Source organism: Phytophthora sojae, assembly GCF_000149755.1.
Source record: "Phytophthora sojae unplaced genomic scaffold PHYSOscaffold_3, whole genome shotgun sequence".
Lineage (NCBI taxonomy): Eukaryota > Oomycota > Peronosporomycetes > Peronosporales > Peronosporaceae > Phytophthora > Phytophthora sojae.
The window spans coordinates 9,772,311-9,795,852 of NW_009258117.1; the positions used below are offsets into that span (position 1 = coordinate 9,772,311).

The 23,542-nt window shown below is 52.9% G+C and overlaps 10 protein-coding genes across 10 annotated transcripts; 5 read left to right on the forward strand and 5 right to left on the reverse strand.

Annotated features, from left to right (window-relative positions):
* Window positions 1-40: 40 nt before the first annotated feature.
* PHYSODRAFT_383615 (hypothetical protein) lies at window positions 41-295 on the forward strand (the record flags this gene model as incomplete). The annotated part of the gene is made up of 1 exon (XM_009526870.1): window positions 41-295. A coding segment is annotated over one exon (255 nt), but the record flags the coding sequence as incomplete, so codon positions are not given.
* A 1,357-nt stretch (window positions 296-1,652) lies between these two features.
* On the reverse strand, window positions 1,653-2,093 carry PHYSODRAFT_384283 (hypothetical protein; the record flags this gene model as incomplete). Its single annotated transcript, XM_009526871.1, has 1 exon — window positions 1,653-2,093. A coding segment is annotated over one exon (441 nt), but the record flags the coding sequence as incomplete, so codon positions are not given.
* Window positions 2,094-3,119: 1,026 nt separating this feature from the next.
* Window positions 3,120-3,734, forward strand: PHYSODRAFT_330247 (hypothetical protein; the record flags this gene model as incomplete). The annotated part of the gene is made up of 2 exons (XM_009526872.1): window positions 3,120-3,313; window positions 3,368-3,734. The coding sequence occupies 2 exons, from the start codon at window positions 3,120-3,122 to the stop codon at window positions 3,732-3,734; spliced, it is 561 nt and encodes a 186-aa protein (XP_009525167.1).
* A 1,289-nt stretch (window positions 3,735-5,023) lies between these two features.
* Window positions 5,024-6,705, reverse strand: PHYSODRAFT_488107 (hypothetical protein; the record flags this gene model as incomplete). Its single annotated transcript, XM_009526873.1, has 2 exons — window positions 5,024-6,468; window positions 6,543-6,705. Coding segments are annotated over 2 exons (1,608 nt in total), but the record flags the coding sequence as incomplete, so codon positions are not given.
* Window positions 6,706-7,921: 1,216 nt separating this feature from the next.
* On the reverse strand, window positions 7,922-8,155 carry PHYSODRAFT_497843 (hypothetical protein; the record flags this gene model as incomplete). Its single annotated transcript, XM_009526874.1, has 1 exon — window positions 7,922-8,155. The coding sequence occupies one exon, from the start codon at window positions 8,153-8,155 to the stop codon at window positions 7,922-7,924; it is 234 nt and encodes a 77-aa protein (XP_009525169.1).
* A 220-nt stretch (window positions 8,156-8,375) lies between these two features.
* Window positions 8,376-13,353, forward strand: PHYSODRAFT_496258 (hypothetical protein; the record flags this gene model as incomplete). Its single annotated transcript, XM_009526875.1, has 4 exons — window positions 8,376-9,122; window positions 9,303-11,237; window positions 11,314-13,179; window positions 13,291-13,353. The coding sequence occupies 4 exons, from the start codon at window positions 8,376-8,378 to the stop codon at window positions 13,351-13,353; spliced, it is 4,611 nt and encodes a 1,536-aa protein (XP_009525170.1).
* A 315-nt stretch (window positions 13,354-13,668) lies between these two features.
* PHYSODRAFT_433994 (hypothetical protein) lies at window positions 13,669-13,872 on the forward strand (the record flags this gene model as incomplete). Its single annotated transcript, XM_009526876.1, has 1 exon — window positions 13,669-13,872. A coding segment is annotated over one exon (204 nt), but the record flags the coding sequence as incomplete, so codon positions are not given.
* A 601-nt stretch (window positions 13,873-14,473) lies between these two features.
* Window positions 14,474-17,681, forward strand: PHYSODRAFT_493059 (hypothetical protein; the record flags this gene model as incomplete). Its single annotated transcript, XM_009526877.1, has 4 exons — window positions 14,474-16,429; window positions 16,501-17,103; window positions 17,172-17,307; window positions 17,389-17,681. The coding sequence occupies 4 exons, from the start codon at window positions 14,474-14,476 to the stop codon at window positions 17,679-17,681; spliced, it is 2,988 nt and encodes a 995-aa protein (XP_009525172.1).
* Window positions 17,682-17,771: 90 nt separating this feature from the next.
* On the reverse strand, window positions 17,772-18,638 carry PHYSODRAFT_492907 (hypothetical protein; the record flags this gene model as incomplete). The annotated part of the gene is made up of 3 exons (XM_009526878.1): window positions 17,772-18,137; window positions 18,206-18,446; window positions 18,526-18,638. 3 exons carry the CDS (start codon window positions 18,636-18,638, stop codon window positions 17,772-17,774), a joined length of 720 nt encoding a protein of 239 aa, XP_009525173.1.
* A 2,162-nt stretch (window positions 18,639-20,800) lies between these two features.
* PHYSODRAFT_299735 (hypothetical protein) lies at window positions 20,801-21,285 on the reverse strand (the record flags this gene model as incomplete). Its single annotated transcript, XM_009526879.1, has 2 exons — window positions 20,801-21,127; window positions 21,184-21,285. 2 exons carry the CDS (start codon window positions 21,283-21,285, stop codon window positions 20,801-20,803), a joined length of 429 nt encoding a protein of 142 aa, XP_009525174.1.
* Window positions 21,286-23,542: the final 2,257 nt, after the last annotated feature.

Here is a 23,542-nt window from a genome sequence, read left to right on the forward strand (position 1 = left end):
CTACAAGGCGGCGGGACGCTCGACGCAGCTGCGCTTCTTCTCCAGCGGCCCGGACGACGCGGATTTTGTGAAGCTGCACCCGAGTGGCAAGCCGCACATCACCAACACTCCGGCGGCTGTGAGCGATGGTCTGGACGACTTGGACGACCTGGACGACCTGGACGACGATGACGACGTTGACATGGTGGCGATTGGACCCTCGGGCGCGGAGTACGGCGGACCCACGCGTGGCGGCAAGCTCAAAGAGCCCACGCGCTTCGGCGACTGGGAGCGCAAGGGCCGCTGCTCGGACTTCTGAAGTGAGTTGGGGTCGGTCAAGACTGAAGTAAAAGCCCGCATTCGTGCGCGCCAAATGGAAAATATTGCATGCAACCGTGGCTTTTGTAGCTCATCTTAGGTCAGACACGATCGCACAGCACAACACCTCCAGTCGACGAGTAATCACAGATTACTTAAGTAAGCCCTGACTAGCGTCTGGGATCCGAGTGTGTCGTGTCGATCAATTTGCGACGCATCCTCGAGCTGACGGAGACTCGCGAAAGCACTTATGCGGCTGGTGAGTGCAGCACCTGATCAGTACGATGCCCCTGCAGTCAGCAAGAGCGACACATTCTTCTTAACGTTAATCGGCTCTCCACAGCAATATATTTTCGTTTTGTTGAATTACTGTGTTGCTTTACTTGTTGAATTACGGTGTTACTTTACTGTACGGTAGGTATTAATACATACTTAAGTACACGATATGCAGGAATCGTCGATTCGATCGATAACAACGTTGAATGCTGGCTTTTTAATTAAAGCTATTAATTTAATTTACTTCGTAGCAAAGCAGTTGCTTATCTTTTAGGACTTCTAAGACACCTTGATAAGGAAAATAAAAATAGGGAGTGAATCTAATGCAAAACATGAAAGCAAGCTGGCCTTCTTGAGTTCTATTAGCCCGGCATTCCTGAGGAAGTGGCGTCTATCATCACTTGCGCTGCTTGAAGAGGAATTGAAAGCTACGACGAGCCCCAGACGAACACCCCACATCTCTTTCTCCCACGGAGCCTCCGACGGGATCACGAAGTCTAGCGGAACTTCACCCTCTCCATACAGCTCCGCGTAGGTGGCTAGCAATGGCACAACGTGCCGTTTCCACGCTTGGGGCAAGAGCTTCAGATTTAATCCGAGTCGATCCAGCTTTTCAATGTCTCGCCCGTAGTGTGGAAAAAAATATCCTCGGGTATCGCATATGGTAAACTGTCCAACCTAGCCGCTTTCCCCACATTTGCTTTGGCCAAGGGTCTTCGGACGGAACAAAATCGCTGCTTGACTTTGCCGTTCCCGAAAACGCTGGCATACGTTTCCAGCGCTGGGATCACAGTCTCGTTCCACGCTTCAGCGTTGCAGTTCCACACAAAACCGACAGCATCAAGCTCATCCTTGTCTCGATCACTTGGTCCACGTAAGATTTACCTAATCGAATGTCACTAACACTTATTCCGAGAGACATTCCCCACGCTTTTTATGGCCATGGAGGAGATGATGGCACCACGAACGCTGTCGGCACGGTGCAATGACCGAACTCTTGTCGATGGCCACCATTGGCGGGTTGTTTTTCCGCCCATACACAGCTTGATCGTAATAGGCAGTTCAACCACCACAGCGTTCGACTGATAGAGCTGCGCCATGATCTTGTCTTGAGACGCCTCGGGGTCCGCAGCTTTAATGGAGCGGATGTAGCGGTTAAGTGCCCGGAGCTCACCCACAATCATGCAGGAGCACATGACGGCGGTCCGCACGCCCTTGGCCATTTCCGAGAACTTGCCGAACCAGTTGTCCATGACGCCGTTGATGCCGACGTTGAACACGGAGCCGACCTTGTAGAGTACCTCGCGTCCGCAGTCGTCGTTCTGGCGGATGCACTCCATGCCGCACTCCACTGGGAACTCAATGGGGCATTCGGCCCAGCACGTGTTGGTCTTCTCGTTGCGGTCGTAGTTCGAGGGGCATTTCTTCATAACGTGCGCCTCACGCCAGCATGCGCTGTCGCCTTGGACGGAGCGAGGTCCCACCCAGTTGCGGTACACCGGCACGACGGAGCTCTTAGCAGTGAGGGGCGTTGCAAGCTCGTATGATGCGCCGGAGCCAACGGTGACGGTAGCCGAAGAATTCGAAGATGCACTCGACGACACTGAGACGGAGACGTCTGCCACCGAAGACTCACGGGACGACCGCAATGTCCTTGCAGAGCCGAAGGACGGCCGTGACGATCCAGGCGACAGCATCTTGAAGGCTTCAGCAAATGAGACGGAACCAGAACCCGATGCAGAGGCCGAGGCGGTCAGCGCCTTGATGATCTCAGCAACAGACCCGGAGGGTCATTACGTTCTACGAGAGCCGGGCTCCTGGGCTCTTGGGTGAACCCAAAAAGTCGCGAGCTCGGGCTCCTGGGCTCTTGAGTTCAATAGGTTAAGTGAAAGGAGCCCTCCAGAACTGTGAGCCCTCGTTAAGGGCTCCCCCCTCACCTGTGTTAACTATCTCGCTGATGATTGGCCGTCATTGAAGTATCTCCAGGTTCTAACCTGAAAAGGCGTAGGAAAGAGGGCTTCTCCTTGAGGGGAAGGAAGGACGATCGACGACGCTGGGGTGACCTCGGAGCGGCTGTACACATATGAGCGGCGCGAGATCTTCTAGTGTGGTGATCTTTGAGCTCGATCTTCTAGCGTGGCGCATCGATCACGCGAAGTTGCTCGCCTTAAGTCTAGATAAAATTGACCAATCAGATATTACTATGAAGAGCCCGTCATAGATTGAAGCTAAATCTGGGGACGAACCAGGGCTCCTTGATCTCGTACTTACCATGAGGGAGACCATTTTGTGCGACTTTTGGCTCTCGTATTAGGGGGAGCCCACTTTTGAAGTTGACGGGCTCGGGCTCGTAGAAGGTGTGATGCGGTCATTACTTTACAGTTAGCCAGGTTTCGTTCATCCCAGGATACACGTCGTGCACCGTATCGCGCACTTTTGACTGGCTGGTACTGTACGAGCTTGTAGAGTGCCCCGCCGTCTTGCTCTCACTTCTCATTTTGCGAAGCTCCCAATAGCTGTTTCAAGAATCTCCCAGGGCAGCAGCTATGTTTGCCCAACGCATTGTGTTGCTGGCTGTCATTTTCCTTCTCTGGGAGATCAATGCTGCCGTAGCCCGCCGACAAGCCGACCAAGTCACCGACGCAAACCGGAACCTCCGCACAGCCGATCAGAACCAAGCTGCGTCGGAGCGGCTGCTGTGGTCCTACGACTCGAAAGACGATGAGAGGAGATGGGGCTGGTCTGCAAAAGAGCTCGACGAACTTTTCTAGAAGCTAGACATTGCGACTGGAAGGCCTGGCGACAACAGCTCCGCCGCCTCAAAGTGGTTCACAGCTATCGCCAAGTACCGAAAAGCGAAGAAGACAAACTTCTGGTATCCGGATGACTTCATTTACGCGAAGTTGCGGGAGACACACTCGGAAGCAGATATAGCGGTGCTTTGCCAAAAACTCATGAACACCTCGAAGGCGAAGAAGGTCGCGAAGACCCTGCAGCATCACCTGTTTCAGGCATGGAATAACCGAGGTATGAGGTTGGAAGACGTCGCAGACCTGTTGGGCGTTCTTGTTTCGACGACGAACTCCGTGCGATCTGGCATTCTGGTGGACTATCAGCTGAAACTTACCGGAGAGGCCGTCAATCGCGTTCGTCATGGATAAAAAGACAACAGTAGAACAGCTCCAACGTATTACAGTACTGCCCCATCAGCATTACGTGAACAAGCTAAGCCGCGCCATGATTCATGGCCCATGAAGCAATGTTTACGAGTTTGTGATAATTTGCAATTATTCGTAATATAACTACATGTATTATTGTGCCTTGCATGCTTTCTGTCTAAACAACGACGTAATTCGTTGTTTTAGCAAATCACGGTGATTAACCCATCATTGAGTTAGGAGGCTAACTCGTCGATTTAAGATAGAATAGCAGCTAAGACAACGAGTTAACGTTGAGTTATGCTCACTTTCGTTGAATGGCTGGAGTAAATCCGACAATACTACGGCCCTGACATTCTAATTCTAACTCACTCGCTTTGTCTGATTGCTTTCTAGTCGATGATTGACATGCGTTGGCGATCTATCGTACTGAACTACATCTACAATATTGAAGAACATCCCTGTTTTTATATCGAGGAGCTGCAAGCAGCTTTAAAGTCAGCGTTTCCTGCACATCCAAACATTGCTAGTAGAAATTTTCTACTGCTACGATATGCCGTGCTCTGAAATTCGAGCTTGGTTTAACGCGCAAGGCCACGACGAAGAGAGCGAAGAAGAAAACGTCCCCGCCGAAATCGGTGCTTACTATTATGCAAGGAGTTGGCGCCATTCTATCGGGACCTTATCAGTTTGTTTTCTTGCAGCGACAACCGATTTATTCTTGCAGTGGCAACCGCTCCGTTCTTGCTCTGCGTTGTGCTTGGTACTGGCGGTTGATTAGCTTAACTTTAACTTAGAGTTAGGCTGCGAGATATGAACACCGGGAAGGATTTGCTCGTTGGTTTAGAGTGCCAAAGTTCGTGCAATGCACAATACGAAGTAGTGCAGTGCTACATATATTACGCAGTACTTCGAACTAACCTCGGATCTTCTTTTGTGGGTCACGAGTAAGCAGAGAAGATGGGAGCTCTCCACGACAAAGTTGGTGAAAGCGTTCGTTGTCGACACGCAACGGAATACAAATCTACGGGCTTGTGTATTCACATGTCAATGAGTGATCGCGCAGCCTACCGAATGCCCGACAGTTTTATGCTGCACAATCCGCCACCGACTCATTTACTGCCATCTTCCAAGAAACGCACTCCGCCTACCGACTTGCTGTCCGCCAGGGCCCCAAACCTTTCCAGCGCAGGCCCCGTTCCGCCACCCGTGACTTTTTCGACCGCTGCGCTCATGTCCTCGACTTCGGATGAAGAGATGCTGTAACTGTTGCTGGCTGAATCAATTGAGGCTTAAGCCTGACCAGGCGAGTCTTCTTCCATTGAGCCAGATGAGTCGACGGCATCGCTAGACGCCTCATCGGCACTCAAGCTCGGGTCGAACTCACCGTCGTACGCGTCCTTAGTGCTCAAGATCGGGTATTGGTAAACCTCCGGTATCGTCCAGTTAAATGCCGCCTCGTCCTCAAGGCACGTCTTGTTCAGCTTGGTCAAGTCGCCATCGTGCTGCACGAAAGAGGAAAGGACGTACATACCACAAGCTGGCTCGTTATTGCTGTCGATGAGACTGCTACCGGACGTGTACTTGAAGGTGACGAGCTCCTTCTTCTGGCCGTCAAGAGCCTTCAACAAGGCCTGTGCATACTTCGGAGACGCCCTCGGATCCAGTCCATCGTTCATAAGCAACACGTTGGCTTTCTCGGGGATTTTGGCGGCCTTGTTCCAGTACTCGTCGCGCTCGTAAATGATGCCGTTTCCTTTGTAGTTGCCGACCTTGAGCTTGTTGCACGTTGGCGACTTTTCCTTAGAGGACGCGCAGTACGCGGGTACCTGCTTGTACGCCAGCCAGCCGCTCATACTCGTACCTTCGAAGCGTGTCCTGAGCTCCTGACTGGAGGGTGAAGGCGCTTCCCACATCTCCGAGAAGCCCACGAGTGTCTCCAGCACGATGGATTCGGAGCCTCTATCCATGGCAGTGGCTTTCAAGCCCAGGTTAATGGTCTCAATGGCCTGTGTCAAAACGGCGACGTCCTTCTTCGCGCAACGGAACAATCGGTATACGATTGGCGGGATGAGCGTTCGCATGTTCGTGTCTAAAAGTGCACCCAGCAGATAGCGAAGCACAAACGATGGCGGGTCCTCGTCCTGGCCGGTTTGCGCAGTTTTCAGCAACTTGGCACACGTCGCTTTCGGATTCTTGTCGAGTTTCATCATCAATTGTTGCAGCGTGGCCTTAAGTCCTTTCTTCTTGAAGCGCGCGTTGCACGAACTGTCTTCTGAGCACAAAGCCATGAACGAGTCGGCAACCTCATCGAACGCGCCATTTAAATCCGATAAGCTGTAGAAGTTATCCAGCGACGACCCCGAGGTCGTGGTGACCCTGTCCAGAACGTACCCCGTCACCTCCGGAGGATTGAGATGCATCACGCGCTCCACCCAGATCGTACCGTAGCTCACTCCGTACAAGGTCGTACTGAAATCGTTGCCATACTTCGAGATGAAAGTCGTCAGGTCCATGGCAGCGCTGGTGGTCGAGAAGGCCGCGAGGTCCCCGTACTTCTCCTCGAGTTCCTTTGCACATGCAGGGATCAGTTCCAGATCCAGATCGACCGCTCTTGACGACTTGGCTTCGGCCGCACACTTCAAGGGCGTACTCTGTCCAACCCCGCGGTAGTCCATCGTGTACACGTTCGCCTCGCCCTTCAGTTGCGAATACAGTATCATTATCGGAAGGTCCACTGGAACACAACCGCCCACAGCAAATGTTAGTCCTTGAAATCATCACGTGCTCCAACGGTCTTGCAGTACTTACGCAGAGAGGCCGAGTAGGACAGGCCACCCTGAACAAGCCACACGTTTGGAGCTACATCGGGTTGCCGGTTCGCAGCGGGAATTCGCCTCACGAATACATCAACTGTCGAGATGGCCGAGTCGGGCGTTTCGCAGATCCCGGGGTGGCACAGCGGCGCAGCGTACGTGGTACAGAGCAACAGATCAAGCTTGGGAGCTGACAATCTGGCTACCGGTACCGGTACGATGCTTGAGAAAGTACAGTTAGAAAGTGCAGGTTGCTAGTGACCGGAAAAGTGGTTGTCGACGATCACTTTCCAGCTGTTGTGGTTGTTCTCGTCTTTTTTAGATTGCCATTGTCCCAAAGAAGGTTGTTTGTGGTCCAAAGTTGGTACACTGGTGACCCGGACTCATCACCCACGAGGAGGACAGGCACGTGTACACGTTTAATACATGTACAGGCGTCCCCGGGCTAGTCCCGGCTGTACAACTGCATATTTTAATGTACCTCGCACAGGAAGCTCTCAAGCTTTGCGCGCTACTTCTGCAAACGTATTGATTTAGATGAGTGTACAGCGATACCTACTGCGACAAGTGGCACGTTGCGGGAATACCTCCGCCGTAACTTCGTTCCAGCTGTGAGGCTTTGCCATATTTAGCGTCTAAAATGGTCGGCAAAATAACTGCAAAGCACAATAACATCGTCAAGGAAAACATACAGCATCGCAATCGCTGAAGTCGTTATTGCTCGTGATCATGAGCTTGGAAAGAGGCTGGATGGACGCGCGCGGTGGCTGCAAACCATAATCTAGCAGAGCGAAGGTCTTCGACACTCTCCAATTTACCAGCAACCAGCAACACAAGGAAGAAACCTGGCCTCTGCCATGCTGCTCTACCCTGCCATCGCCTTGGTGTTGGCTCTCGGACAAGTGTCTGCGGCAACTAACCTAACCTGGACACCTTGCCCCCTCACAAGTGACAAATCCATTGACGGTAGTCCCAGCGATAATGTAGAGCTGTTAATACCGGTACATTTTGTATTTCTAGAAATCGCCACCTCTGATTGGCCAGCTGCATGGTATCGACCAGGATTGTTGCTTGAACTGTAGCCAAATGGTACGGTATCGCTTGCAACTTCGGTTGCGCACACGGTAGCAAGTATCAGTCTGTTTTGCAACTCAATTCCTATACAAACTGCAAGTCACGGTAGCCAAACGACGCCGTATGGGAGACAGGATACAAAACACAAGTGAATTCGTTTATGCAGGGTTGCAAAGCGTTTATCACCGTGGCAAGCCGTGGCACCGCCTTCGGCGGCCTGGAGCTTTCCATGGCTGGTCGAACCAGCTCATACTGTCGTACCTGCACGTAGTAGGAGGTCACGTCGGAGCCGAAGGCCTGTTATGGCGGCGGGGCTACCGGTAGAGCTAGCTCCGCACCCTCCTGGTGCTGGGGGTACTCGGGCGGGAACTTGAGCTTGCCGTGGTAGAACCCTCCCTCGTAGGGCGTGCCCTTGGTGCCGGTGATGACGTAGTGCCACTCGAGGATGTTCTTCTCCAGCGGCGCCACGCGGATGTAGTCCACGGGCTTGCGCTGCATGGCCAGGTACTCCTTGCGCAGCCGCTTGGTGGCCATCAATCGTCGCCCAAAGAAATCTGGCGGGAAAACGGGCTCACCAGGCGTTGATTGGGCAAAAACCATCCGTTTTCTATACGTTGCAACAGGTTCATCTTACGTACTCTTCTATTGTCCCTTCTGTATATGATCATGCCGTTTCAACGGGTATACTACCTTTGGGAGGCCCTCGTAGGTTTCCCTTTTTGGCGCCATTCCGCATTGAGCGCCGTCCGTGCCTATGAGCTCCAGGCGTGCGGGCGCCGGCTCGCGCCGCAGCAGCTCGAGCCGCAAGCAGGCGCTGGAGGAGATCAAGCGCATGCGCGAGGGAGGCGGCGGCGCTAGCGCGGCGGCGGAGGAGTCTGCCTCGTCCTCCTCGCGCCTGGCGCAGTACAAGCCGCAGGAGGAGAGCATCTACAAGGCCGTGACCGAGCAGGAGTACGAGGAGATCGTGCGCCAGCGCCGCCAGGGGCTGCCCTTCGTGGAGAACGACGACGGAGAGATGGGCTACTACGACGACGGCGAGGAGCAGTTCTTCGAGTCGGACCCGGAGGACGGCGGCGGCGCGCGGGACCGAGACGACGACGACGCCGCCGCGGCCGGCAAGAAGCGCAGCGCCGGCGCGCTGTCCTCGTCCTACGTGCGGCGCGCCAAGAAGATGCAGCGCGCCAAGCTGGGCGTCGGCGGCGAGGGCCAGAAGATCACCAACATGTTCTTCTCGGCCTCGGCGGGCAAGAAGACGGCCAAGAGCGGCGCGGGGCCCCCCGGAGCAGCCAAAGCGACGGGCAGGGCCAATGCCAAGAGAGACATCGACCTGGACAGCATGCTGGACGACCTCACGAGCAACCCCACGGAGTCGAGGCAGGCGTACGCGCGCCCCGTGTCGTACTCGAGCGGCACGTCGGCCTTTTCGAGCGGCACGTCGGGCTTCAGCTCCAGGAAGCCGTACTCGGCCAGCACCTCGGCGTTCGCGAACAAGGACAACGGTGTGAAGGCGGTGGGCGTGGAGGAGCAGGAGCAGGAGGAGGACGCGGTGGAGTACGGCGATGACAACGCGTACGAGCCCGATGAGGTGGACGAACCGATGGAGGAGGCGAGTGCTGAGGAGGACAAGCAGGAGCGTGAGACCAATGAGGAGGAAGTCGCTATGAAGAAGGAGAAGGAGGAGCCTGAGTTGGCCAAGCCCGTGATGAGCAAGCGTGAGATGATGCTTCGCAAGGCGCGTGAAGCACGGCTGCAGACGTCTGCGCCCACTGCGAGGGCTCTGGCCGCGCCTGTGGAGCAGAAGCACCAGCCTGCAGACGTATCAATGAGCGCCGTGCCGTCCAATGAAGTCGCCGAGTGGTGGAACGTTGCCGGTGACGACTCGAATGTCAAGATGGAGGACGCAGATGAAGCCGAGCCCGAAGCTCCGGTCGGCGCCGCTGATTCCATCCAGATGTACTGGATGGACGCTGTGGAAGTGCGTGAACGCCCGGGCAAGATCTACCTGATTGGCAAGATCAAGATCCCGAGTCCCGAAGGATCGAAGCAGCCGCCGACCTTCAGAAGTTGCTGCGTGGTCGTGAACAACCTGCAGCGATACATGTACCTGGTCCCGAAGGGCACCCCACTCAATGAGCTAAGTGAGACGGAGCAGCAGGAGGCCTGGATGCAGATGCACGAGGAGATCCACAACGTTCTGATCCCGTCCTGCATCACCAGTAGACGCGACCAGGAGGTTTTCAGGACCAAGCTCGTGGAGCGCAACTACGCCTTCGAAGAAGCGAACATTCCGCGCGGCAAGAACCTGTTCCTGAAGGTCAAGTATCCTGCTAGATACCCGGCGCCGCCGTCCGACTTTTGCTCGCGTGGTGGAAAGACATTTACTCGCATTTGCGGTGCCTTTACTCGACCACTGGAGAATTTCCTGCTTACTCGCCGCCTCCTGGGACCTGGCTGGGTTGAGATCAAGAATGTCCGCAAATGCAACGAGGGCGTCAGCTTCTGTAAGATGGAGTTCGAGACCTTCGACCCCAAGAATGTGACTCCCATTGCCGGTGGCATGGCACCGCCTCCTCTTACGGTGATGAGTCTCAGCCTCAAGAGTGTGTGCAACCCCAACACGGGTAAACACGAAGTGGTTGCTATCTCTGCGCTTACGGAAACGGGCATCAGCGCTGAGGGTGGTGGCAAGGGCACGAAGGGAGTTAAGCATTCTCAGTCACACTTTACTGTGATCCGCCCTCTGGATGAAAACAACGGATTCCCGCAGGCTTACGCGGACGCAGTTCAGCAAGATATTCGCTTTGGCATGAAGACGGAGAATGGCACCCGGGCTATCAACACTGAACGCTTGCGAGTGGAGATCAACGAACGTGTTATGCTCAGCTATTTCCTCAACCGCCTTCAGCTAGACGACCCGGATGTCATTGTTGGTCACAACCTGCACAAGTACGCGCTGGAATTGCTTATCTCCCGGATTGACAACTTCAAGCTCGGTGGATTGTGGTCAAAGCTGACTCGACTTCGTCGTGGTCGTCTAAATCCGATGAATGTGGGTGAAGGCTGGAACGAGTACAGGATGGACGACATGGTCAATGGTCGACTTTTCTGTGATACGTACGTGTCATCTAAAGAGCTGCTGCCGTCGCAGAACAACTACACACTTTCGTACCTTGTGGAGCGCCTACTGCACCAGCAGCGACTTGATGTGGAGATGACGGAGATCCCTCAAATTCTTCTTGGAGGCCCCGAGAATTTCGTGAGGTTCCTTCGCCACACGCTGGATGATGCCATGTTTGTGCTGCAGTTGATGCACAAGCTTGAAATCTTGCCCCTATCGAAGCAACTGGCTAACTTGTGTGGTTACTTGTGGACACGCACGCTGGAAGCGAACAAACGTGCAGAGCGAATTGAGTATCTGCTGCTGCACGAGTTCAGTCGGTCGAAGAATAAATTTATCGTCCCGGAGAAGTTCAAGACTCGAACTGAAGCCGACAAGTCGAACAAGAGGCGAGAGGCTTCGTATGCAGGTGGTATGGTGTTTGCGCCGAAGAAGGGTCTGTATGACAACTTCGTGGTGTTGCTGGATTTTATGAGTTTGTATCCGTCTATCATTCGAGTACGTATTGTAATCCCGGATTGGAAGCAGATTGAGTTGGCACACTAATCTGTGCTGTGTGTCATTACCGATTTAGGAATACAACATCTGCTTCACCACGGTTGAGCGGCAGCTGAACGAGGATGTGCCTGGTGCGCCGTCAGCTTCAAAGAAGAAAAAGAAATCGAAGCCGATGCCTCAGCCTGAAAACGACGAGGTTGTGGACGATGAAGACGTGGATCAGAACCTTGACAACGCCGACGCTAGCGCTGATTCAGAGATCCCGGCGCTACCGAGTAGTGCGAGCGAGCCTGGTATTTTGCCTGCTGTGATTAAGCGTTTGTTGGAGTCGCGTAAGCAAGTCAAGCAGCAACTGAAGATTGAGCAGAAGGAGGGCAACGTGGAGAAGGCCATTATGCTTGATATCCGCCAGAAGGCCATCAAGCTGACGGCAAACTCGATGTACGGTTGTCTTGGTTTCCGATTCTCACGCTTTTACGCCAAGCCCATCGCTGCGTTGATTACATCGACTGGTCGACAGACATTGCAGCGCGCGAAGGAGGTGGCAGAGCAGGAATGTGGTTACGATGTTATCTACGGTGATACGGATTCCATTATGGTGGATTCGCGCACTGAAACTCTCGACGAAGCCAAGCGCATCGGTCGTGAAATTCAGGCCCAGTGTAACAAGCATTTCAAGTTGCTGGAACTCGAGGTCGACTACATCTTCAAGCGGATTCTGCTTCTGAACAAGAAGAAGTACGCAGCACTGGTTCTCAAGGAGCGTCCGAATAGTGAGCCCACCTTCGTCAAAGAAGTGAAGGGTCTGGACATGGTGCGTCGCGATTGGTGTGTCATCTCGAAGGCCGTGGGTAATGAAGTCCTTGACTTCATTTTGTCCGGAAATTCTCGCGACGATGTGGTGGAGAGCATTCACGAGCATCTGGAGCAGGTAGCGGAGCGCATGCGCTCAGGTAAAGAGCCCATTGCGCAGTATGTCATCACGAAGAGCCTGAACAAGCAGCCTGAACAATACCCGGACCGCGCGAAGCAGTATCACGTGCAAGTGGCGCTCGCGCTGCGTGCTCTCGGAAAGCCGGTCGGAGCGGGTACACACATTCCGTATGTGCTGTGCAAAGAGGAAGAGCCTGGAAGCGGTCGCCGTGCTTACCACCCGGACGAGGTGACGCGGGCTGGTGGAAAGCTCAACATCGATGTTGAGTGGTACCTTGAGTCACAGATTCACCCACCGGTAAACCGTTTGTGCGCCCACATTGAAGGAACATCAAGTCCTCAGTTGGCGCACTGCCTAGGCCTTGACACAGCCAAGTTCTCGCACTCCGCTAACCACTTTGGTGAAGAGAATGATGGTGGCGATGCGATTCCCAGCGTTCTGCAGAATGATGCCGACAGATTCAAGGACTGCGTTCCTCTGGAGATCACGTGCGATCGTTGCAAAATGGCGAGCGCCTTCCCCGGCGTGTTCGGCACGTCTGAGAAGGACAGCTCGCTATCGAGCGGACTCCTGTGCCCAGTGTGCAAGGCAGATTTCTGGGGTTTCGACCAGGAGGGCATTTACGGAAATGTTGGCGATGATCTTGAGGCGGTGCTATCTAACCGACTTCACATCGCGACGCGTGAAGCGACGAAGAAGTATTACGAGGCGTGGACTATCTGTTCTGATGTGACGTGCAAGACGCGGACACAAAAGCAGTCACTCCGCGGCAACGGAAATATTTGCTCGGCTGCTGGCTGCAGAGCAACCACTACGCTCGAGTATCCTGACAGCGCGTTGTACACACAACTCAAGTACTTCGAGTCTTTGTTCGATGTAGAGCGTGCACAAAAGAAGATCCGAGAGCAGAAGGAACGTGCATCAAGTACGACTACGACAACGGAGCCTCCGCCGCTTTCCGATCGCCACCGTGCTGTACTGAAGAAGCTGCTTACCCAAGCTGAAGAGGTACGTCTACCTCGACTCGCTTATTGCTGGGCTTGTACTCATATCTTACGACTCGCTCATTGCTGGGCTTGTACTCATATCTTACGACTCGCTTTGGTTTGTGTTGAACAGGCTGTCCACCGTGATGACTACAACTGGGTCAAACCCTCCATCTGGCAGACGTTGTTTACATAAGGGCTGACATGCACACGGAACGCTGGGCTGATGCGTCGCGTCACATGGATAGAAAATGGTGTTCAAATCAACTCATATCAACCTAAGCGCCTCGTGTTCCTTGCGCTTGTAGTACCTGGCTGTCTGCGTTACTTGGACCCCTTCAAAATTCGTATACATGTTCACTGCGTCCATTCTCTGGTAACCGGAGTTGATGGAGATCGACCATGGGTAGTCAGGTCCTGTCAACGGGTCACCCTATTTTATCAACCTTCCTTCTTGCGTGCGATGCATTCACTGTTTTGCAGAAGACGCAGCATCTGAGAGACACCCGGTATGTCCGACTTCACTGACGCTGAAGATCGGCAGCTCGTCCAGTTGGCACTGGCGTTCCTGCGCCACGGACGCCATATTCTGTGGGATCAGCTCAAGAAGCGGATGAAAGGCACGAAGAAGCCCAAGGAAGCGCTTCGGCAGCGTCTCAAGACGCTGAAGCGCACCTACGGCCCCGACCTCAAGGACTTTCCGGAATGGTTCTTCAAAGTGAAGTTCACGACCGAAATCAACCCCCGCCAACTCGGCTCTTCGCGGCGAACGGGTGCTTGTGTCAAGGCTGCCACTCGCGAACAAGATAGACCGCTGCTGCGGTCGAGCAGAACTCGCTACAAGCTCCGTGAGCACGCAGGCAACCCGACTGAGACCAAGACGGGGACCCCTCCGAAGGCCGCCACAAAGAAGAAGAAAGCGGAACCCCCTCGGATGGCATCACAATTCCCGAAGAAGTGCTCTGCGACGTTGAAGGTGGAGTCGTGCGCTTCTTCACTGCTACTGCTGGCATCTGTAGCGAGCTCCTCGGGTCACGGGAAGGAGATGGCGGACGTCCGATGCGCTCGAGTCTAAGCCGGCAGCCTCTCTGTATTTTCTTATGCATTGGTGTGTAAGTAGGAAGCTCTGTGTCTGATGAATCCAGCCGACCAGCTCGCTCTGGTCCTGTACATGCACATGTAAGTTGTCCGTTATGCCGCTTGTTCCTGGAATCTCCTCTATATTTACGCAAGGAACACGGCGAGTTCACGACCAACGCTGTTCAACGCTGGGTTGTCACTTGTCACTTTTTGTTGTGCTCATACAGATCAAGGCAATGAAGACGCCCGTTGCCTGTGGCGAAGAGGAGAGCACGATCGATTCAACGTCATGGCCCACCAATCGCCTCAGCTACATCGAGTTGAGTCCACAGGGCAAGGCGACAATCGACAAGCTCTTTGACGGACGAAGCGATACGCCACTGCTCATGAAGTGGGTGATGCTGCACAAGTCGGGGTCCAAGTTCCGCCCCAGGCTCTTCGTGATCTCTGCTCTCCGGCTGTGGATTCTGAAGCAGCACAAAGTCTTCGGCAAGTCTCTTGTGTTGCGTCGGGAGTACCAGCTGATGCACGTCCAGAAGCTCACAGCACTGCGATCGCGGTCGCCATCAGCCGCAAACTCGTCGACATCGTCAACTATATCCATCCGCATCGTTGTTTTGCCCAAGCAGGTGGACGGATACTGTGAAGAGCCTGTAATGCTGCACTTTGACCCAGGCACACACTCGGAGAGCTTCGTGCGACTCCTTCAGCGGCTGCTACACGCGCTCCGATTGACTTTCTCACAGCAGCAGCCACCGCCGATGAAGCTTCCGCCTGATTGCCACTGGCATGAATTCTTCCCAGACGAGGGCGAGAACCAGGATGAAGAGCGTCAGGTCGCACGTTCGACTGCGTCTACCCAGCAGAACCCATTTTTCACTGCGATGACAATGGCGTATCGTGCCTTTTGTGACGATTTGGGGGTTCGCTTCCGTGACAGCGTACCAATTCGACTTGAGGAATGTGCTACTACGTCTGGATGTATGGATTTCCAGTATTGTCTTGGCTTTCCGCGTGGAGTTGACGGCTACGAGCAGCATGAACACCCTCAAACAGCGCTACAAGCCTTCACTCGGGCTATTGTTGTCGCGTGCTTCCCTTCCTCCGCTCAGTCCGTGGCAAGTTTCCAGTCAAAAGAGATCCAAGCTTTAGTAAGAACACTGGAGTGCTCACGGTGCTTCACAGAGATTGTCATCAGCGACCTGGCGATGGGCCACGCGAGTTTGGCGATACTTTTCCAATCTCTGCTGTCACCCCAGTCCACGATCGAAGGGTTCACATTGACCAACGTGCAGCTGTCTGTTCGAGCACTGCGCACTCTTCAAGGAGTTACACAGGAGATTGCAATGCGGCAAAGCAATTCCAAGAAGAAATTGTCACTCAAGTGCTTGGATTTCTCATTCAACCGGTTCACAGTCGCTATGGCCACGGAGCTCGCAAATATATTGCACCAACTGCCTAATGGCCTGGAGCTGCTTCAGCTTGAGCGATGCGGTCTCTCAACGGTATCGTCCTGTCGGATCGTGGAGGCTTTGTCGACTACCGAAGCATTTGGAGTATTGCTACTGGAGTTGAACATCGCAGGGAACCATCTCGGACTGGAAGGTACCAAGCATCTGGCCACTTGGATCACTAGAACACGAGCTCTCCAGCGGCTCGACGTGTCACGTACTCAACTCGACATCAACATCTTCGCTCAGGCTCTCAAGCTCAACACCATGTTGCACGAGTCCTCACTCGTTCACCTTGAGTTGTCGTACAACCAGATGCGCACACAAGCCAGTGAGGATCTTGGTGTCATCCTGGGGAAGTCCAAAAGCCTGACGACGATCATCTTGCGCGGCATGAAGCGCTATCGACACTTCCACCGGTTGTTGCCTCCTCAGCTGCAGAAGGAAGGCACGCTCTTGGCTCTCTCCGAAGCTGCCGTCGTGGCTCAAACTGCAGCGGCACGCAGGAATGGACGGACCGTCCACCGCGCTGACGGCCTTCGCAAGCAGTTCCTGCGAAATATTCTGGCCCCAATGTTTGCGAACACGGATCGGGACTGGGATTGCACGTGTATGGTCGACTTGAGCGACAACGATCTGAGCGGCCACCGAGCTGAGGTATTGGCGAAACTACTGGACGAGTCTCCTTGGGCAACGCGGATGTCGCTACGACTGGATCACTCGCGGCTTCACGATGATTCGGTACGGTCTCGGTAGGTATTCCAGCGCCAGAGCTTCGTTCTAAGCCTTTTGCTCTCTTCTGTTTGATGCAGGCTGTGCTGCTTCTTCACTCGATTCGAGGCTGCAAGACTCTAGCCTCGCTGAGTCTGGAAGGAAATGGCTTCATCAAGCGCAACGCTCATCGTAAACGCCAACTGCAGAACGAGAAATGCTACAGTGAAGGCGTAGCTCCTTCTAATCCCAGTGAGGTCGAACAGGCCGGAGCGAATGCCTTGGCGATAATGCTCGGAGGAGTGCTGGACTGCACCAACTATCAGAACGCTGGATTTCGACTGGGGGCGCGTGAAGCTGCGATTGCTGCGATGCACTCATCAGCCACGAAGCCTCTGCGTTTGAGGGAGTTGTCTTTGAAGTGCCCAGGCTCCTACGTCTTCGGCACCCACATCGTTACGGCTGCTGTCCACGCGTTGGCGAAGCCTAACGCCCAGCTGAGGATGCTTGACGTCACGGGCAATGCGTGTGGAGACGCGCTGGCTCAAGCTCTCGGTGAGATGCTGCCTAAGAACAAGAGCTTGCAGGCGTTGTACTGGGACGGCAACTGCATCACTGTCGACGGTTTCCACCAGTTCTACGACGGACTCCTGCAAAACCAGACGCTGATAATGGTGGAGATGCCGATCCAAGATACTCGACGGGTACGTGTAATGGCTATGCTGTGGGGAATCAGTCGGACGATATTGACTGACCCTCGTGTCATTCGCAGATCTTGGAGGAGCAGCAGGATCCACCGCGCGAGAAGCTCTTCAGTATCCTGGGCAAGATCTTCAAAATTACGGAGAGGAACCAAATCCTAGCCAAAGAAGTGAAGGATCGAAGAGCCGAAGCACTCAGTGCTCGAAGTCTTAGTGCCCGAAAGCACACGGACCACACCCAGGAGAACCACGACAAGTGCGACGAACCTCATATAGCTCAATCAGCAGAGCCGATTGAGCTGGAAATCAAACGCGAGCTCGAGTCTGCAGGCTTGGCACTGGAGAAGTGTTCTTCTCCTAAACGGGCAATAGGTGGTGGTGATGAGGAAGAGGACGAAGATGTCGATCTGTCAAGTGCACGCTCGTCCGCTCGAAGGAGCCTCTCCAGACAAACCAGCGCTCGGTACCCGACACGGATGCAATCTTGGAGCAGGCAGAGCAATGGCGAGGACTTCATCTCGCAGCTCAACGAGCTGGACTCGCTCACCTCGTCGTTCTCACGCACCCCGTCACACATGTAAAGTATAACACTCTACAACACCCAGAAACCCACAGTACAGTAGCAAAAAGTCTAGAACAGCATTGTTTTACCCCGCAGATAAGCACCCTTTTCACTTCCGCGTGACCGGCTTCAGACCCTGCAGGAAGGAGCTCAAGCTGCTCTTCACAGCCACCACGGCGGCGTCCGGCTGCGGCGTCTTTTTCTTCTTTTTCTTCTTCTTCGGTCCGTCCAGCAGCTTCCGCGGCGGACTCGGCGGCGGCGCAAACACGCTCGTCGGCGCCACCTTCAGCTCCACAACCGAACTAGCCTCAACTTTTGGCTCAGCTTCACCCTCGTCGGCCTTCAACTTCTTCGTCTCCGGAGCTTCGTCGCCCTCCGCCGCCTCCTCCCTCGCTCTCTTCTTCATCTTGGCCTTGTGCACCACCGAGGTCCCCGCCCGGTCGTTGGCGTGCTTGCATCGACGGCACGTCACCCTCTACAAAACATAAATAATGATAAGCAAATGTAGAACCACTCTACCCCGTTCTACTCGGTTCTACTCACCACTATGGTGGCCAGGGCCTCGCGCACCACGCGCGGGCCATTGGCGCCGTTCTGCTGCTGCGCGCGCCGCTGTTGCCTGGCCAGACGCCGGTTGGCCGGCGACCGCCGGCTCTGCGGCAGCACGCGCGCGTCCGCCGACACGCTGGGCACCAGCAGCCCACCGCAGCGCTCGCAGATAAAGTCCAGGACGGCCTGGGGAAGCTGCGCGCGGCTTGCGCGTGCCTGCTGCAGCATCGATGCGCTGAATAATACACAGTTCAATAGTTTTTGACAACGTTTAGCATGTTTCCTTCAGGGGAGGTCAAGGGCTTTTGACGTACATCATGTGGTTGGCCAGCGCGGCGTTGGCTGGCAACAGGCGGTGCGCTGCGCTCCAGAGGAAGGCGAAGCGCTTGTCGAGTTGGCGCGCGCCCTCAGCGGCCACGGCCTTCATCTCCGGCAACAGGAGGGTGCCTAGAGGCGGAGCCGCTGGTGGAGAGGCCATGTCTGGGAGTGTCGAAAATGGTCTGGCGTGTCAAAAACTTGGATTTTCGCACAATCTCAATTTTTGACACCTTTTCATCAGCACTATTTTTTAAATAAAATTATAAAATTAGTTTATATAATATATTATTCTGCTTAAATTATTAACAAGAAGAAATCATTTTTGAGAGCTTTACCTTGGTAGTTTGAGTGCCACCGGTAAGCGTCAAGCTAAAAGATGCGGTCACCAAACTTGCCTTCTGTCCATTGCGAAGGTGCTAAAAAAATTTACCCAAAGAGAAGGGAGTAAACTAAGAAATTATTAGCGGGGAACGAGGTATTGTAAGTTAACGCCTCACTTAGCCCTTGCATCAAAACTGCTGCCATGTTCGTGGCACACACCACAAATCTGGCGATATTTTGCGGTTTAGGCTATCGTGTAGGTTCTAACGTGATCAATGCGCAGACGCGCTCGATACTTAACCTAGCGGACAGTGAAGTGCACGCAGCACGACTTCCCATGCCCACATCATGCAGTCGCAGCGTCCTAGTTCCGGAATCCGTTCTTGACGGAGAGCCAATCCCTGAAGCGTTGCACGATGTCGTCAATAGTGTTGTCTGTCATCCCAGCGGCTCGCATGTAGTGTTCGGCTTTACCCGGTGAGACCGCGCGTGCCCCACTGCTCGAATTTCGGGAAAACTTCGTGGTCTCGAGTCCCCCTGATCGTGAATACTTCTAATGTCTTGGCCTTCTGAGCGGCTTTTTCGGCTTTCTTGGCCTGCCTTCCGTGCAGCGGCTGCTGCTCTCAATGACGATACACCGGGCATTTTCTTCAGAAAGGAAAGATTCACTCTTTCCTCATATCGTCTTCGAGGGAATTAACCCGAGTGAGTGTGTTGGTGGTCGAAGTCTTTCGTCGTGGAGAGAGCGGAGCTGAGTCCGAGCAACAGCATTGCAGCGATGACAATAAAAATAATCGACAGACGCATGTTGTGTGGTGCTTGAAACACTAATGGGGGGGGGGGTAGAATGTCGGGCTTGTTCGTGGTGAGGAAATAGGGAACTGACTGGCCAAACGATCTGACACTGTCCACAAGTAGCAAAAGAGGTGATTATTACGGGTGACGGTATAGTATACAGAAGTCGACGTCCATGAATCGGAATTTGAAAGGTTATTAATAAATAGAGAGCTAATATCGACAACAAGCACGAAGTCGCCCCCGCAAGACTTATCGTCTTATGGGCTTGTCGTGGGACGACTTCGTGCTTGTTGTCGATCCTGATTTTCTATTTAAGCTTTCATTTTCTGTTAAAACGATGCACTCCATCTCGGGATGAGAACTACAGTGGCTACAGTAATTAGTCTGGGCTCAAAATTAGTCTGGCTTCAAAATTAGTCTGAGCCAGACTAATTCGTGTCGAGCAAAAATGGACGTCTTCATTATTAGCCTGGCTAAAAATGTTCATAATTAGTCTGACGTGGTGACCACGATTCTAGTCCACCCCCACCTACTTTAAGGCACCGCATGCTGAAAAACGCCTTTGACTGCAGCCAATTTACTAGGTCTCGTACAATATCTGCAAGATATAATAGATACCTGGGTATCCAACCCATATATCAGCCTTCTCTAACCATTAGAGAAGCACCATCTGCGACGATTTAGTCTTGATTTCTCTTCAAAGCCACGATAAAGTATAGCTACACTATAAAAATACTAAAACAAATACGTATAAACACATCATTTCACAAAAATAATGGTTTTCTTACTGGGAAACGGACATTTTTAGATATTCATAATTAGTCTGAATTCAAAATTAGTCTGTCACTGTTGGGGCCAGACTTAAAATTGTGAGCGATCAAAAATCTGGTATTCAGATTTAGTCTGGGCCAGACTAATTACTGTAGGTACTGTAGTTTATTAACAAGGGATTCGTAATACAGCTGAAGGTTTACTGACCACCCGGGTAGGTTGGAGATGTTAACAATTTTGCGTTAGGAAATGCTAGGCTATGATATTATATGTATAGAATCAGCAACACTAGATAAGAATTTTAACGTCAACCTCGGTGCTCCGCTTCACCGCGTTCGTCATCCTCCAATTGTGGTACTTTCCGGCAACCTCACTCACAATCTACGGGTCAACCTTAAACGTGGCCATCATCTCCCCCGCTTGCTGTGGCGAATACTTGTATTTCCTCCACATCTGAAACTTCTGAAAAGTTATGTGGTCTCGAGGGTCTGTGATCTTGAACAACGCACTTAGTTCAGCCTGTTTTGCCTGAGCTGCGGTCTTCCGTGCCGCGGCAGCTGCTCTCAACTGCGATACCACCGGGAGCTTCTTGACAAAGGAAAAATTCAGTCTCTCCTCATCTTGTTGGTTGTCGGTCTTGGTGGTCTTGAGACCTCGTGAGAGACCTTTGTCGTCGCTGGCGTAGTCCTCAGCTTCATGAGGCAAAATCTTCGTGGTCGGTTGTCGGGCTCAAATTCTCGGCTGTCGAGTGTGATGCAGCAAACCCGAGCACTAGGACTGCAATCGACAGGAGGTTGTACGTACGCATACTCGGTAAAGGCTGGATGCTTTGTGGGCTGTTGAGGAGAAAAGAAAATGGAATGCATGTACGTATAATAGTTCCCCGCAAAGTGGCACTCCAATTGCTCACGAAAGCCACGATGTAATCACCGTTCGCAATCACCGTCGTGTCGAATCGTTGCAAATGTCCATATTATACGTTTTTTTGTTTTTTTTAATTGAGGCTCCCTTGGTGTCACTTAGCTAAATATTATACGTTACTCGAGAAACGCGTACAAGAACTCTTATTCGATTAGCTTCCAATAATATACAATAGGATGAAATCGAAAAAAAATATTTAGGTCACACGCCCCAATAACATCCGGAGGTCCGAAAATGGAGTTTTTTTTTCAGACCGATGGTACTCCACGAGTTCTCAATACTGTGGAGTGTTAAAAGAAGCACAAGACACGCCTCTTTCGATTGATGCGGTTAAATCGCGATTCGTACTTGCACAGTCGTGAAGTATAAGTACAGTAGGTCCATTTGAGTTTATTGCTTTTAGTACATGTAGAGGTTCTTGGGGAGGGATACTAGTTAACGATAACTATGCACCAAAAAAATACAAACCAGCCAATTATGAAATAGCCTTTGGCGAACTTAGCGAAAGTTCGTAGTTAATTTGAGTTGACTCGATTACCCCAACAGTTTTGGTCCCATACTGAACGCAAGTCACCCTCTGATGTTTGTCCTAGAATCACAATAACCCCAAATCAAGGACAAAATAAAGGACCAAAAACTTGAAGCTAACCGTGGCCGGAATTTTGAGAGATACACTAGCTAATTCCTATGGAAGAAAGCCCTGGATTACCTCTTTAGAGTGTGTCTCGCGAACTGTCCACCATTGTCCATAATGCCTAAAAGGCTATAAACAAAGTGTCAGTAATAACATGTTTTCTGTTTTGTCCTTAACGCGGTTGGAATGTCCACGCCTTATTAGCTAACACATTCATCTTAATCGGATTTGAATATCCGTACATAAGGGTACAAAACTTGTACCTCCAAATGCTTTGACACCTTCCATATTACGGTAGATAGGTTTCGAAGCGTTCCTCACCCTCACTTTACCTTCACAGCCGTCTAAGTTCGCACTCGTTGCACTTTTTGCACACAGATCAGTGTGCAATCAGTGGGCAAAATCCCTACATTTTGCAAAGCCATCAGAATTTGATCCTCAGATGCACCTGTACGAATTCATTAACTTCACGTGCGAACTTTCCAATTCCGAACATTATCTATACAGGTAGACTGTACAACTGTATGCGCACCTATCTAGACCAGCTTCCAGTAACTCTGGTCCCGATTTTGCTCATTTTGCTCTGAGGGTGAAGGTGCGGGTGAAGCGAATTTCGAAACCTATCTATTGCACGCTACAAAGCTGGTGGCTTACATCGGCACCTACAATGCTACATGTATAATTATTTTAGCTCATTGCTCGGAATGTCGACTTCCACGGCGACATCCCGCGGCCGCCTTCGACAGTTCAAGAACAATTTGTACCATAAAAATGGTACACGGCTTAAGTACGCATGAGACTGACGACCATCACTCCTCCTCCATACATTCGCCGAGTCGCTCATCAGAGGCAATAATGGGTCGTCAACGGCAACCTGGGCACCGGCAGCGCGGCGCCGGCACCGTGAGCGTGTCCAAGGGGGACGCGCTGCGCCAGGGCGTGCTGTGCAAGGAGTGGCAGCGCACGCCGCAGCAGCTGCTGCACGAGTTCTGCCAGGCCAAGAAGCGGCGCAACGCCTACTACGCCAGGACGCGCAGCAGGGACGAGGCCAAGTTCCGCATGCGCTGCGTGCTGCCCGACGCCAAGGACAGCAGCAAGGACCTGAGCTTCTGCCCCGAGCAGGAGTTCGACTCGCAGGACGAGGCCAAGCACTGCGCCGCGCTGCTGGCGCTCAAGCACGTGGAGCCGCTGCGGCCGCACGAGCGCAAGCTGCCGGACCCGTACCGGGACCTGTGGCTGGCGCTGGGGTCTGAAAGCTCTGGAAATGTAGGATCTGGAACGGCATCTGGAAGTTCTAAAACGAAGAAGGGCAAGAATAAGCCTAAAAGTGAGGAGAAGGAGACTAAAAGTGAGGTCAAGGATGAGGGTAAAAAGGAGGAGAACGGCATGGACTTCTGGGCTGCGGACGATGCCGAGGAGAAGCAGGAAGAGAAGAAGACGAAGGAGATGCCGATGACGCTGACGATGGACAGAAAATTTGCGTCCCACAAGGAGTTTGAGGCTGCTAAATTGGCCCGCACTCAGGAGAGGAACAAGAAGATGCGCGCGAGGGAGAACAGGGAGAGAGC